The 14,720-nt window shown below is 37.4% G+C and overlaps 1 protein-coding gene across 1 annotated transcript in view; it reads left to right on the top strand.

Annotated features, from left to right (window-relative positions):
• mkln1 (muskelin 1, intracellular mediator containing kelch motifs) overlaps positions 1-14,462 on the top strand; it is a 108,255-nt gene extending 93,793 nt beyond the window's left edge. The window contains exons 15-18 of the mRNA XM_043713224.1: positions 2,085-2,224; positions 2,976-3,078; positions 7,864-7,918; positions 9,151-14,462. Coding sequence (XP_043569159.1) covers positions 2,085-2,224; positions 2,976-3,078; positions 7,864-7,918; positions 9,151-9,272 — 420 coding nt within the window. The 3' untranslated portion in view covers positions 9,273-14,462. The remainder of the gene's footprint in view (positions 1-2,084; positions 2,225-2,975; positions 3,079-7,863; positions 7,919-9,150) is intronic.
• The last annotated feature ends 258 nt before the right edge of the window (positions 14,463-14,720 follow it).

The following is a 14,720-nucleotide window of genomic DNA, read 5'->3' as shown; positions in this document are numbered from 1 at the left end:
TCAACAGTCCTTATAGCCAGTAGCTATACAGTGGAAGTTTTTTGTCTCTGCAAATTGTTATTTGATTTCAAATTGATTTCAAAGCTCCATTGACCCTTGAGTTTGAACCAAGGTATGGAACCTTGGAAGAATAGTGGTTGCTTTCTTTGTCAATTACAGTCAGGTGATCAAGAATGCAAGTTAGCCTTGCCTGATGTCTCAAAAATTCATATCATTTTTCATAACACAGGTTAGACTTTTTTTGGACATCAGTCAATTTGCAGGCATCTAATTCAAGGACCAATCTGATTATAGCTCATCAAGACATTAATGGAAGTGAGTGGATCAAATAGGCCAGTGTTGAGAATGCTCGAAGATGTATTGGTCTGGCTTGATTGCAACTTTGTTTAGGTGCCTCTCTGTCTGGAATAACCTTTGGAAGCTGTTGGCTATTTTATTCGGCTCAACTTTATTTATGTTTTCTGGTAATGAGGTGCAGGTCAGTGGAGCTGAAGCTGTCTTGTATTCGTCCAAGATTTATTTTAAAAAGTCTCTTAAAGCAAACTGTGAATCTTGAAATATTGTTTTGATTTCTTAACTTTTGTTATACCCATGATGGAAATAATGGACTGAAATCAAGCCCAAATTATCAAGGTGGCCAATTGCTTCTCTTTACTACAACTGTACAGATGAAAGTTAACTTTCACTGGAGTTACATGAACCACTCAAAACAATTGCTTTATTACAAATAAAACTTTGAAGTAAGTGGCAAACTGATTAGCACCTAAATTCAAAACTAATTACTCTTAATCCCACAGCCAGGCACACTGAGCACAAAGACAAGTCGTTGCAAAATTTTTAAGGCGAAAACATTTTTATAAACAAGCCCCAGTGGGTCAAAGGTCTGAAAACGAAGGATAGAATGTGATTGCTGGGCAACTGTAGCACAGAAGCCCTCCCAGACCTTGCAAAGTCTGTTTTTCTTTCCCCTAGTATACTATAAACCCCATCTCCTGCCTCCTTGAATGCTTTGTTTCAGTAGTTTCTTCCCAGTCACCTGATTTCTAATAAACAGCAGTAAAACACAGCACACATTTCAAAGGAATAGCATGGTTAAAAATGCTCTTCAATGTCGATAATGTCCAAGTAGTTAAAAGTTCCCCAGGCAGTCCTTAAATAGAGTATAGTATGTTCTCAAAACTTTAGTAAGGAAAGATCCAAATTAACTGTAGTTATTCATATATTGATTTGTGTTTCTGTATAAGTTTACAGAGTGTAATAAATTGACAGCATTAAACTAAACAGTATCTCAATCTCTCATGTTTCAACCTTGAAGCAATCTTGAGACTGCAGTGGCATTCCTGTTTTTCAGTGCAAAATAACTGAAAGTAATTGTAATCTGCTGGATAGTGATTGATTCCATAAGTGAAGTTCATTATTTTCCATTCATTGAGGTAAAATCCTGTTTTTGAACTCCTGGTGCTGAAATGTTCTGAGGAGAAAGTGAGAATTGTGATTGTCCACGTGTTATTTCCAGTGGGGTGAAAAATCAGGGAATGCTTAGCAACTAATTATCAGTGACATCAATAAAAACCTAGGTAGCAGTCTAGAGACGTATTTCTTAATTTAAAAGTGATTTGGGAAAGAATAATTAGTAATAAGTGTTCTCCGTTCTATTTAAATGGATCTTTTCCTTCTCTTACTCTTCCACGTTTTGTCAATTTGGACTCCAGCATTAGATGGCAGTTTATGCATGAAGTTAATACTTGTGTGGATGTCTGTTCATTGTATTAAATACTTGCCTGCTTGCTTCATGATTGGTCTGCACGTTTGTGCATTCGGGACATCTGGAAAACAACCAGGCATTTTCAGAATACCCATCATCTGGTTTAAATGGACACACCTGTCAACCTTACTTGCCACCACTCTCCCACTACCTGCATGTTCAAAGCAAACTCTAAAGAGAGAAGTCCATTTGCAGACTTCTTTCAGCCTCAGAATTATTTGCCCTGTAATTTTAGCTTTAATGTATGTTTTTAGAATGTTGATCAGAAGTTTAATTTTTTTTGCATGTAATAAATGAAGTCCTGTATTTATGAGAGCAGGTTCACTACTTGTTTGGTGGGAATCCCGGGAAGTCGTGCTCACCCAAGATGAGATTAGATGACTTTTGGTCACTGAAGCTTTGCCGCCCTTCTAAGGACTACCTCCTGAGACATTGCAGATACCTCATCCGGAGACACAGGTATACAAGAACAATCTCCAAAGTTGCTTTCGATAGAGCACAGAACTTGCGTGCCACTCAAAACTATCCTGAGTGTTGATTGTACCTGTGGATCTGTGCCAGAAGCTTGGTTGTTAAACATCCTGTTAGTTTCCAGCTATTCCTGGTTGTTCAGCCTCATTTGATGAATAATATTACCATAAGGTGTGTTTCATTGACCTTGGTGTCCATTTCTTCTTCAGATATATTTGACAGTTGCAGAGCTAAAGGAATTAGATGCATTTTTCATCTGTTCTCATATTTCATAATAATCCAACCCATACATGTTTTCCTCTTTGTTATGAAGTTTTTTTAAGAGATACTGGGAAATATACTGAAACATGGTTTAATATCTCAAAGAAAAATCAACTTGGTAGTCAGATTTTTAATGTAACTTTTGTTTTGCAAGGACTGTCCTATTCATTGGTTTGTCCCTCCCTTAGATTCCCATAGACCCTCTCTAGTTTGAGAGAATGCCTGAACTTCTAACATTGCAGCTATGCAACTGACTGCAAGAAGCAGTAACAGTGTCCTTTTTCCATTGAACAACTTTTACTCATCATCCCTTTGTCACCTGAAAGTGCCAGATTTCCAAATCACGTTTCCATTCATTATTCTAAAACTACTGAGCTTTGTAACTGGAGCTGTGGATATCAAAGTATAGTGGAATAGAATGTATTTTGTTCTTGTCCTGCAAGTTGATTAATATGTTTACTTAAATCCTTTACTGTAGGTTTGAGGAAAAAGCTCGAGCAGATCCTTTAAGTGCTTTAAAATATTTACAGAATGACTTGTATGTTACTGTGGATCACTCAGACCCTGAAGAAACTAAAGAGGTAAGGTGGACTGACTTTACAATCACCAGCCCCACTCTTTGTCTTGATTCTGCTGCTTAAGATGATTTATAGAACTTGTGGGTAAAAGGAAGATTGGAGGCTGCAAGTTGACTTTGGACCCAGGTTTCTTTATGCAGAATGTTTGTTTGAGATTGCATAAAATTGAGAGTCAATTTGTAGAGTTTATTTATTGATGTCAACCGGAGGGAAAAATTGGATGAGCAAGGGCAAGACAGGTTTTTAACCTCGACAGGGCCTTGTTTAGGAAGGAGGGAAAGGCAGCCAAAACTTTGTTTACTATTCAATGATTCCTGGTGGGAAATGGATGACTGTGGACCTGTGTTTGAACACCGACCTGGGATTGGCTGTGAAGCAAACATTTTACTGCCTAAGTTTTGACTCGAGGAATGACCACTTGGTTGAGGCAACAGGGCTTCTGTCTATCAGCAGTTTTGTTCAATCAGAAATCAGGTTTTGCATTATTGGTGCAAGGCCCAGAAAAGGAAACAATGATAGGCAAACAGCTGTAGAACGTGGGAAAGGTGATGTTTTGTAGTTGTGTTTTGGTCAACTTATCTATGATGACTGCAGCAGCGTTGATGCCTGTCTGACCAAGGTTCAGTTAACAAAAATACAGTTTTCACCATCAGTTCAAGGTCTGATAGAAAGCACCTCAACGTGTTCTATTTGTTAGCCGATCACAAAAAAAAGCTTTCAGATTCTACTGAAAATCTATGACATGGGTTTAAAATGGGATTTAGGGCTGATATCTAAAGTTTGTTTTCATATGCAGTGATCAACGTGTGGAATCAAATCAGGTAATGGAGATAAAAATTATTCTAAGAATTGGTTGACGCTGGGACCAGTCTACATTGTTTTCTGTCTAAAATGTCCAGTACACTTTTTTTCTTGTGATCAAACTGATTTACTTTTGAAAGTGGTCTTAATAATATATGAATTCCTGGTTTTATCCAGACATCAGAGATTTTCATGAATCTTGGGACTTAACATGAAATTGTTATGAAAGTGATGTTTGTAATTGGCTGTATTTCTAAACTGGCTGCTTATTATGAAAGAATATATTTAAATAACCTTGAATTTTATCGTGAGGTGAAATAATAAAACCATAAGATGTAGGAGCACATTGAGCTTCACTTTCCTGCCTTTTTTGCATAACTATTGATTCCTCTGCTGATTAAAAACCTATTTATCTTAGCCTTGCATATGCTTAATGACTCAGCTTCAACAGCGCTCTGGTGTAGAATTCCCAAAGAGGAGAAATTCCATTTCATCTGTGTTAAATGTGTGTGACCCCTTTTTCTGAGATTATGCCTCTGCTCTTTTAGAATTAGGTTTATTGTCACGTCCAGTGAAGTACAGAAGTGCCATGAAAAGTTTAAAATGTCACCCCATGTCGAGCCATCCTAGTTACAAATGTTAGATATAAAACAGAGAAATAAAGAGAAAATTACATTACCTTAGTTATTCCTAATATAAGAAATAAAGTTAGAAAGATAAACATAGAGTAAGGTTAGAATCTCCATCAGGGTAAACAACCTCTCTGCATCTACCCTGTTAAGTCCTTGAAGAATCTTGTATGTTTCAATGAGGTTGCCTCTCATTCTTCTACATTCCAATGAATGTGGGCCTGATCTACTTAACCTGTCCTCACAAGACAGTCCCTCCATACCTGGGTATCGATCTAGTGAACTGTCTCTGGACCACCTCCAATGCCAGTATCTCTTTCCTTAGATAAGGGATCCAGCACTGTTCACAGTATTCCAGATGTAGTCTGGCTAGTGCCTTGTATAGTTTCAGCAAAACCTCCCTAATTTTATAATCCATTCACCTTTTAAATAAAAGCCCACATTCAATTTACCTTTTCTGTTTACCCTCTGAACTTGGATGCTTGATTTTGTGATTTATAGGCAAGGACTCCCAAATCCCTCTGCTTCATAGCTTTCTACAATATTTCTCCATCTAAATAATATTCAGCTCTTCTTCTTCCTGCCAAAATGCATGACCTCACATTTCTGCATATTACATTCCACCTGCCAAGTTTTTGCATACTCACTGTCTATATCCCTCTGTCGACTCTGTAATCGTCAACACTTGCCTTACCACCTGTTTTTTATGCTATTCACAAAGTTTGTTAGAGTATGTTCACTTTCCTCATCCATGTCATTAAATAATTGTGGCCCCAGCACTAATCCCTTTGGCACCACACTAGTTATAGGTTGCCATTCCTGAAAAGGCTGACCAACTTTCTAACAGCCCTCTGTCTGCCTTGAGGCTATAACTCAACTCTGTCTTCTAATAGTTAGCCACTCCTTAATCAACGCTAAGATACTGTCCCTAATACCTCGTGCTCTTTCTTATTAAGGGACCTGTGTGGTTCAGAGAAAGATAGCAATAACCTGAGCACATGTAATTGACCTCATTGCTGGAATTGTTGACTTCTTGGTCGTTCTGATGAACTCTGGCAAAATAAATGCCCCCAGTTATCTTTTCATTGTATTCTGTTGCAGTTTACCATGTATTTTTAATTGGACTTTTTCTTTTGACTTTGCCTTACTGACGTTTTGGGCCTCTGTATTTATGGGCATTGACTGTTTCTAAATTTTCAGACTGCTTGTCTGACATTTAGTATTGAGTGAGCAGGGACTTTCTCTCAGGAGAATATTAGGAAGACTGGTCTCCAGTTCCTACTAGAAACTTCATTCCTTGCCAGCTGTCTACAGTCAGTCTTGTTCAGCCAATTTTGGATTCCAAGTCTTGGGTTACTACAGTGTATTTCTACCTGGCCTACACTATTCCGTTTGAGGTCTTTCAGAACTATCTTGCCAATGTCCTTGCTTCCAACAAATCTTTTATCCCAGCACTCCTTTGTTTGCTGCCTGCATTGAATCTGCAATGTTTTAACTTCAAATTCTCATTCTGGATTTTAGATATTTTCCATGACTTAGCATTACAATATCTCAGTAAGTTTTTACTTGATTCAGGAGATGTGCCTTTGCTGGCTTGGTCTGCATTTATTAACCATCCTGAATTGCTAAGAAGGTAGCAATCCTTCTAGAACTGTTGCTGTCTTTGTAGGTCCAACCACGATGCTGGTTAGGGAGAACTGGTTCAGAACTTTGACCCAGTGGTACTGTGAGGGACTGATCTATTTCCACGTCAGAATGGTGAGTGACTTGGAGTGGGAGCTTGCAGGTGGAATTCCTGTGTATCTGCTGCCTTTGTCTTTCTAGGTAATAATGGTTGTGGATTTTGAAGGTGCTTTCTGCAGAGCCTTGGTCAATTTCCACAGTGCATTTTGCAGATGGTACAGGTGGTTGCTACTGCCCTGTCACTGGTGGACTTCTTTAGCCTCCCTTTTGTTTTAAAGGCTGTATCAGCCCTGAGCACCAGAATTCCTATATCTCTGTTTCTCTCCCTTCCGTTAAGATGTTCTTCTAAAGCCTCTTGCTTTAGCCAAACTTTAGTCATCTTCCTAACTCTGTCCTTGTGTGACTTCTTGTTATATTTTGTTTGGATATAATCTGTGAAGTATCTTGGAACATTTTGTTACATTAGAGGCACTGTGTAAATCTATCTTGCAGCTACTTGGCTCTAACACTGTGCAGTCACTGTATAATCTGTTGTGATTATGATGGTGGTCTCCTATTGAAAATTCAGAATATACTTTATTGGGGTATGTATTGCCTTCCATTTCATAATCTTCAGATTGGCAGCAGACTGTGTGGTTTAATGCTGAACCAGTTAGTGTGCATTGCAACAGGATGTGAGGTCCTGTGTATCTGCTAAGTGTGACAGCTTTGTCTGGAGATGGTGCTTTCTGTGCTAAACTGATTTCTGTGAATTTGCAAGTAGTTCTAAACAGCTTGGACCACTAATGCCATTCACCAATCCAGTTGTCTTTGAAGCTACAGAATCACACCATGGGACATTTTGTTATTTATGGTACTCATTGACTAACATTGGAATTAAAAACTGCATTTGCACTTGGGAAGTGGAACAAGTTTAAAGTTGTATGTCATCTGGTGTATTTGGAGATGTTTGCTCTGGAATTTGCTGGATCTTTATACTTGGTTCAAATTATTAGTGAATCAACAACTATTATTGTGCATTTGTGTTTTGTTTTGCAATCTTGCTTGACACCTCAGCTACCCACTGCACCATTTCCTTGCAGTAGGGTGGATGGGTGTGGAGGTTGGATTCCGTTTTTGCCAGTGCCATTTTGTAATCAGGTTTATAGTGTTGACCTGGGATGACTGGTCCACAGCTTTCTTTCCTTCCTTTCATTCCATTCCCTCGATGCACCTGGCTCTTGCTTGGAGCCTCCTTTCCTGATCTTCCTTGTATAGATTACACATGTAAGCTGAACTTTGGGCCACTGCTAGGATTTTCTAATGCTGTGCATTTCTTGAATCAGCCTTTCATTTACTGTGATCAAACAGGGTTTGTGCTTTCTTCGACATTGCATTGATGATTGTCTTTTAAAATGATGTTTCTTCCATCCCTTTTTTTAACAACCAGTCATGGAGCTACAGCTAAATAATATTAGTATTGCATTATGGCTACTTTTCCTTATAGAAGATCATTTATTATAAAGTAAAAAGAGAAAATGCTGCAGAGACTCAGAACAGGCAAAATTGGTGGGGGAAGAAACAAATTTGTAGCATTTGGCTTTATTACTTATTATGAGCTTGTGTATTCCAACAAGATGAAGTAATTTCACTTGCGTTATACATTTCTGACTAATGTGTTACCTTTATTCTCAAGTTTCAGTTACTGGCTCAGGCACTCTTCAAATCAAGTTCAGATTTCATACCGTTAGGTAAGTGTTCTTAAAATGCTTCTATTACCCAATATGAAGTGGAGAGAGTTCTGAAATTCATGGCTGAGGAGTGGTTGAGGTCAATATCACTTTTACATTGAACAGACAGGTAAGTACATGAGGCAGAAATTAACCAAATAATGCAAGATTGGTAAATATAAAGCTTTGAGCCAAATGGTCTGTTCTGTAAAGTTTTTTTACATTCTATGTAACGCTGTGTCTACTAGAAAAGTAGCTGTTCAGCTGGTTTGCAAACAAAGTTTAAACCTGTTTGTATAAATCAGAGAACCTGAGAGTGGGGAATAAAATTTCAGAGTTATGACAAGATTATCAAGCGAAAATTAGTGTCCTCTCTGCGCAAGTGCCAGCTAACCTGAGTGTTTGTTGTTTCAATTAATGCCATAATGCAAAAGTAAATCCAGTATCAAAGTTATCATGTCTCTTGAAAGTCTTACAGACAATTTATTTTCTTTCCTTCCATTTCAAGCTGTTTTAATTTTTTCAGCTGTAAAATTTTAACAAATACATTACATTGTCAGAAAATAAAACCATAATTTTTTGAATGCAGGTGGCTGACTATGTTGGAAGCAGAAATGGGCTGCCTCACAAAGCAAGCTTGCTTACTCAGGAATAGGGAGGGAATGTAGCATCCCTTCATTATAGGGTGCCATCACTCTGATACATTGGAGATCAATGCAGCACAGCATGGACTTTGCACCTTTAGAGCTGTTGCCCCATGGTTGCCTCGTTGCCTTAAGCAATTTAGCTAAAGAGACCACTAAAGGTGTTTTGCAGTTGTGTTTTTCTGTGGTTTTATGTGAATGATTTGGAGAAAAGGGAGTGGTGCATTTCTTTATTTCAACTGATTTATGGCCCATTATTGCATTCCAAGCTTAGAATTTGCCCATATGTAATTTAACATCACTTGTTTCAAGACCTGTAATATTCTCCAGTTGGTTGAAGCTAAAACTGATCAACTTGTAGAAACATTAACATCAAGGTATGGCAGTAATGAATCCATTAAGAGCGTGACTGGTGTTTAATCATCATTAGTAATGCAGCTTTAATTAGATGTGTGTCCTTCCCCTGGCCCAAATTCTGTCTGAATAGTTTTTAAATGCCACACTTAGGAGTCCTATGCTTTATTGCCCCCAGTCATTATCTCTTACTCAGTAAGCATTATACTGACATCATTCATTTGATGTTCATCTCTCTGTCTCATTTCTCAACAGGTTTTTCAGATGTTGATCAGACTTATGCCCAGAGGACTGTGCTGTTTGACACGCTGGTAAACTTCTTCCCTGACAGCATGACACCTCCAAAAGGCAATCTGGTTGACCTCATCACACTGTAGCTGGACAGCAATCGATGGATTTCATCTGAAGAGGAACTGAAATACAAATCTGATCTCCTGTTTTGTACAGGCTAGATTGGCTTACGATATTTGGCTGGCAAAGTTTTTTTTGTTATGCATCACTTCTCATCTAGTTTTGATTTGAGTGTCTAATTTCAATGCTGTTTTAATGCAGATGATAAAACTGGGTTGAAACAGATGAGTTTCGTGAATATGGGTTTGCTTCTCTGTGTGTGTTCGGTCCCTTCCTGTGTTGGTAAATATTTGGATTTAATAATAAATCCTGCCATCAGAGTTTCAATAGAGACATGCAGTTGACGTTCTTAATGTGTTGGAATAATGCTGCAAACATACTTCAGCAGTAAATCAGTCAACTTTTGTCCATTTACCAGTCCAATAGTCTACACCCTTGAAGTAACATGATGGTGTTTTATGTGCTATTCACATTCTCTCTGGTCTCCACAGCAATATTAATAACTGCTTTAAAAGGTGCAATGATACTTTTGAAATTGAATTAGAGTGCTGTGCATCACGTATTGTGACTGCAGCATTACACAGTGCCCTGTGGAGTGAGCTGACTCTTGAATTCTCAGCAGGTGAAGTAGATTTGCTGCCATTATTGGGATGTGTTTAACTTCAGAATTGATTCATTATACTGTTAATTTTAATGCTTGTGTTTCATTCACAGTCCATTTGTAAAGGGGACTGACTTCACATCTGTCACATTTTAGTTTTTTTGATGGCATGGTTTAAAAAAAAAAGCTTTCAAAATATTTGTTTCTGAGCTGTCTGTTTAAAAGGTATGAAGGATATAGAGAAATCTTTCCCTCTTGGAACAAGGTTATTTCAAAGAAACAATTGCTGTCAAAACTCGTAGCTATCAGCAATTTGCTTTTTCCAGCTTGCCCTCAGTGCCAGGTACAGCTGGTCAGTATCCAAAGCCTTCTGATGTGTATGTTCCCTTGGAAAGTGCAGTCCACTATTTTTTTAGATGCAAGGTTACTGTCAGTTTTTGAGTTTCCTAATTCACCTCTTGAATGTGATGTCGGCTACAGGAAAATGAATGGCAAAAATCCTGTTTATCTTTGGATTTGGAGTTTCATACTGAATCTGAGAAACCACTTGTGAAAAGCCTATTTAATGCAGAAATTCAGTGGTGTTCCCTACTACTATTCAGGATGTCTGATATCCACATCACCCACAAAGTGGTAGATATTCTCTCAGACTACTGTAAAGTCCCCCTCACTTTATTTGCTAAGTAATAGACAATGTTAAAATGTGTGTAATTTGCGAATAGTTGTTACGCTGAGTTCTTAAGATGGTTACTTTTAAGCAGTGCAAGTTTGGTTTAGAATCCTTTCTGCAATTAACCTCCATATACTAACAAAAGAGGCCAGATTTCAGTCATATCTTGCGTTATTTTTCATATTTCCTCAATTATCTAAGACATGCTGAGTGAAGTTTAGTCATCAGTTGCAATGTCATTTCGTGAAACATGTAAAACTGATGTTTCTTTTAAGTGTGTTGTCCTTTTTTAAAAAAAAATCCAGCTCACCTGCCAAAGATGGATGTCGTCAATGGTGCCAATTAGAAGTGCATATTTGAAACTTAGAAATGGGGACCTTGTTATAGTATTTTAATTTTTGATAAGTTTCTCCGATGACATATTTTAATTCCTTCATATCTTAAAGAATCTGAACTAATTATTGGAAATTGTTAAGGAAATTGTGAAAGATTTTTGCTGATGCAGGTTTCTAAGTTCTACTGCTTTGCACAATAGTTATTTATGTATTTTTAATCCATTGTCACCTTTCAATTTAAATTCCTCATATAACCTTGTGTGGAGGATGGTAGCAGCAAAGGTGTTAAACAGACACAGTTGTCAGTGACAATATTAAACACTTTCACTTGTCTTAGGAATGGACGTAATTGCGATAATTTACCTCACTGATTGGATTGCTCTTTTTATGCTGTTTTTGTGTTCGACTATTAGAGATAATAGTTTTTTTTCTTATAGAAGATAATTTTAAATTTGGTTTTCACATATGGTTCCTAAAGAGTATGTTATTTTCAAAAACAATGTTGATTGAAGACATTTTTCGCTACTGCTACATTTGCGCCTCTGCCAAACAACTTGCACCACTGTGAAAATTCTGATTTGTTTCTAGGAGCACTGTTAGAGAGTCAGGATTTTGTTAGCATTACTACTGATGGGTGTCTCCTGAATGTAGAGTTGACCCTGTAATATTAAATTTTGCCTAGTTTTGCTAATTCCCCAGTCTGCCAACTGTAAAGATGCCTGGTGTGAGAGGTCTTTTTTGGAAAAGTGGCAGGAGTGTTAAAAGAATAGAATTAAAAAAGCCTCTTCCAACAGTGTGTATATAAAGTGTTTATGATCTAGGCAACATTTTTTCCATTTCTCAAATGTTGCCACATTCCAGTTTATAAAATGGGCCATTTGGTATTCCAAATAACAAGGCATTTGAGTGAATTCTTTAAAACCAGAAACTTGAAGCCCCTCCCCAAACTAAAACCCAATCAGCATGGCTAAGAATTGTGTAAAGGCAAGTTCAATGAACCTCTGCTGAAATAAGGAAGCAAAAAATTTTCTTTTTGTTTTAAACATATCCAGTTCTGAAACATAAATTTCATAACAGATCAACTTAACTAAAGCATATTGTTCCTGGTGGTTTTACACGCAGGTACTTTTAATTGACATCCAACCTGCCCTGATGGTCTTGGCGCAAGGCTAATAAGAGTTTAGGGCCATTGGGAATACAGACATGCTAAAAGTGTTTACTTTATTCCATTGTTCCTATTTAAGACAATGATGCCAGCAATTACTACACAAAATTGAAAAGCATTGCTGCAAAAGTGCACCTCGTGCACCAGATGCACTGACTTAAAAATATGCCTATGATTGGGAAATTAAGAACTGGACCCAACAAAGTCACTGTACAAATGCTTAATATACACTTTCAACTGTTTAAAACATGGAGTTTGTAATTTATAGTAGGTTTCAGCAATCCCCTTTGTCTTTGTCAGATAATGCTCGTTGTTAATATGATTTGAGTATCTTTGTGTACTTAGAGAATTGGGGTTGCAGGCTTCATAGTGTAGAATATGTCAGACTGAGTATTGGAAAGTCTTAATAGTCAGAACAAAATCACAGGTGAGAACCAAAGACAAGTTAAAACATCCTATGCGATAGTGTGACTTTTCACTGGAATAGAAGGAAAAAAGAAGAAAAGTCTTCCATTTATAATTGCCTTTTGTAACCTGGCAGCATCATGAATTGCTCAACTGTTCCTTCTGAACCTTTTTATTTAGGTAAAACGAAATGCTTAGAGGGCAAAACCTGGCCATTAACATCTGAAAAGCTAAAGATTGTATATTTGTTGAAGAGTCAAACCAAAAAGGATTAGCCTCTGCCTCGTGTAGGCTGAACTACTATTTTTGTTAATGGTTTCCATTGTATCTTTCAGTATGCTTTTTTATTTGAATTACTGTTAACTGTCCTTGTAAAGCACAAAAACAGATCCTAATGTGGTACAATTTGCCACCAAGTTTTTCAAATGTACTGTGAAGTACTAATGATTAATTGGTATGAGCTACCATATTACTGTTTTCTATTATAGTTCTTTGACTAATGGCCCATTTAGTTGCATGGTAATGTCTTAAGTTTTAAGCTTATCCCATTTTGCAGAATTGTATTGAAAGCGGGCAGCTTGGCAATTTTCTTTTATCTTTTAGAAATACCTGGCTGATTTATGTCAAGTTGACATTTTAATTAAGTGGCACAAATAAAATTGCAATAATTGTCAGCCTTGACAGTATAAAGCATCTGGCTGATTCATTCATTTTTATATGAGCTATTCTATTAGAGGAAAACATATGAATGCACGGGTCAGATTTTGCTGTACTAAATATGGTTGGATTGGCCCAGTGCTAAAACTTTCAGTTACTGGCTCCACATAGTTCACAGTTCACATTTTCATTTTTTGTGGGCTGGGACTTTCTGCTTTGATTTACAGTTTCATACATTTCCAGATGAGTTGCTACGACCTATCCTAATACGTCTCATATCCTAGAGATTGCTAAACCACCAACAATTCAATATTTAATAATCAGATTTAGGATTGACCCACAGCTGCAGCAATTAACTGTGCTCTGTTTAGTTAGAAGTGTGTTGCATTTTCTCTGCTTATATGCATGTCTTAGCCAGTATTTCTCCTCCTACCCACCGAGTTTTAGCATGAGCAGCCCACTTACTGCAACCACCATTAACAAAGACGAGATAACAGTTTATTCTGCCATTGTTTGAGGTCCTGCTGTGTGGAAATTGGCTGTTGATTGTCTACACTACAACAACAGCTTCAAAAAGTAATTCATTAAGCACATTGAGGTGACCTGATACAGTACTATTGAAATAGTTGGAGTTTTGTCAGTCAACTATCTGGCCATTTAAGGGAGAGGCCTTTTACACTTCAGTGCACTTTCAAGTCTAGTTTGTTTAAGACCCATTGAACCCCAATCCTTCACCATAACTGGTGCAAAAAAAATAACTCTAGGAACCATTTGCTTTAAATGAAATTACTTGGTCTTAGTTTTGGGGTTCACTGAATAACATTGCCTAGAATTTGTTATTAATTGGTACTAAATAAGCATCTCTTAATGAACTCTTTTGTATTCTGGCATGTTTCATTTTGTTGTGGGGCAATGTAAAGGATTGAATGCAATGTATACTTTTTAATGTTGACCATCAAAAAGGTAGAACTGTTCCTGCACCCATTATTCATGTCTGTGCGTTTTGATCCTTTTAAATGTCTTTGTACCTGCTTTGTATACTCTCTATATATTTTTGAATGTGTTCGGAAAGAAATAGTGTTGTTTAAACCAGGTTGGCTGAAATGCAATCTATAGGCCTATGAGGCTGAAGTAATTTTGCTTTAATTCAAACAGTCTAGATTTGAAAGTGAAAACTGAGCATCTTGAGCCAGCTCTACTTGTAAAATGAAGTAACCAGATCCTGTATCAACTTTGATCTCCTTGTCTTTTAGTCCTCATCTCACTAAGTGAAATGAAATTTGCTGAGCGTAGACATAATGTGATTAACATGACTTGGAGGTGCCGGTGTTGGACTGGAATAGACAAAGTTTAAAGATCGCACAACACCAGGTTATAGTCCAACAGGTTTATTTGGAAGCAGTAGCTTGGACTATAACCTGGTGTTGTGTGATTTTTAACTTAGTATGTTTGAGGTATAATAATCCGGTGAGGATGCATTTTCGGTTGATGTATCAGATCAGTTATGATCTGAATTAATTGGTTAAGCAGGTTTGATTTGTATGTATGTAGAAAGGCGTGGTTGGGCAGCTTATGAGCCTGCTTTAATAAGCAGCTGAATGTCTGTATTGGAAGCTGGTGGAATCAGGATTGTGGAACGTG

This window comes from Chiloscyllium plagiosum, chromosome 23 (assembly GCF_004010195.1).
Source record: "Chiloscyllium plagiosum isolate BGI_BamShark_2017 chromosome 23, ASM401019v2, whole genome shotgun sequence".
Classification (NCBI taxonomy): domain Eukaryota; kingdom Metazoa; phylum Chordata; class Chondrichthyes; order Orectolobiformes; family Hemiscylliidae; genus Chiloscyllium; species Chiloscyllium plagiosum.
Note: the sequence above shows the minus strand (reverse complement) of the source record. Positions and strands in the feature narration are given on the sequence as shown.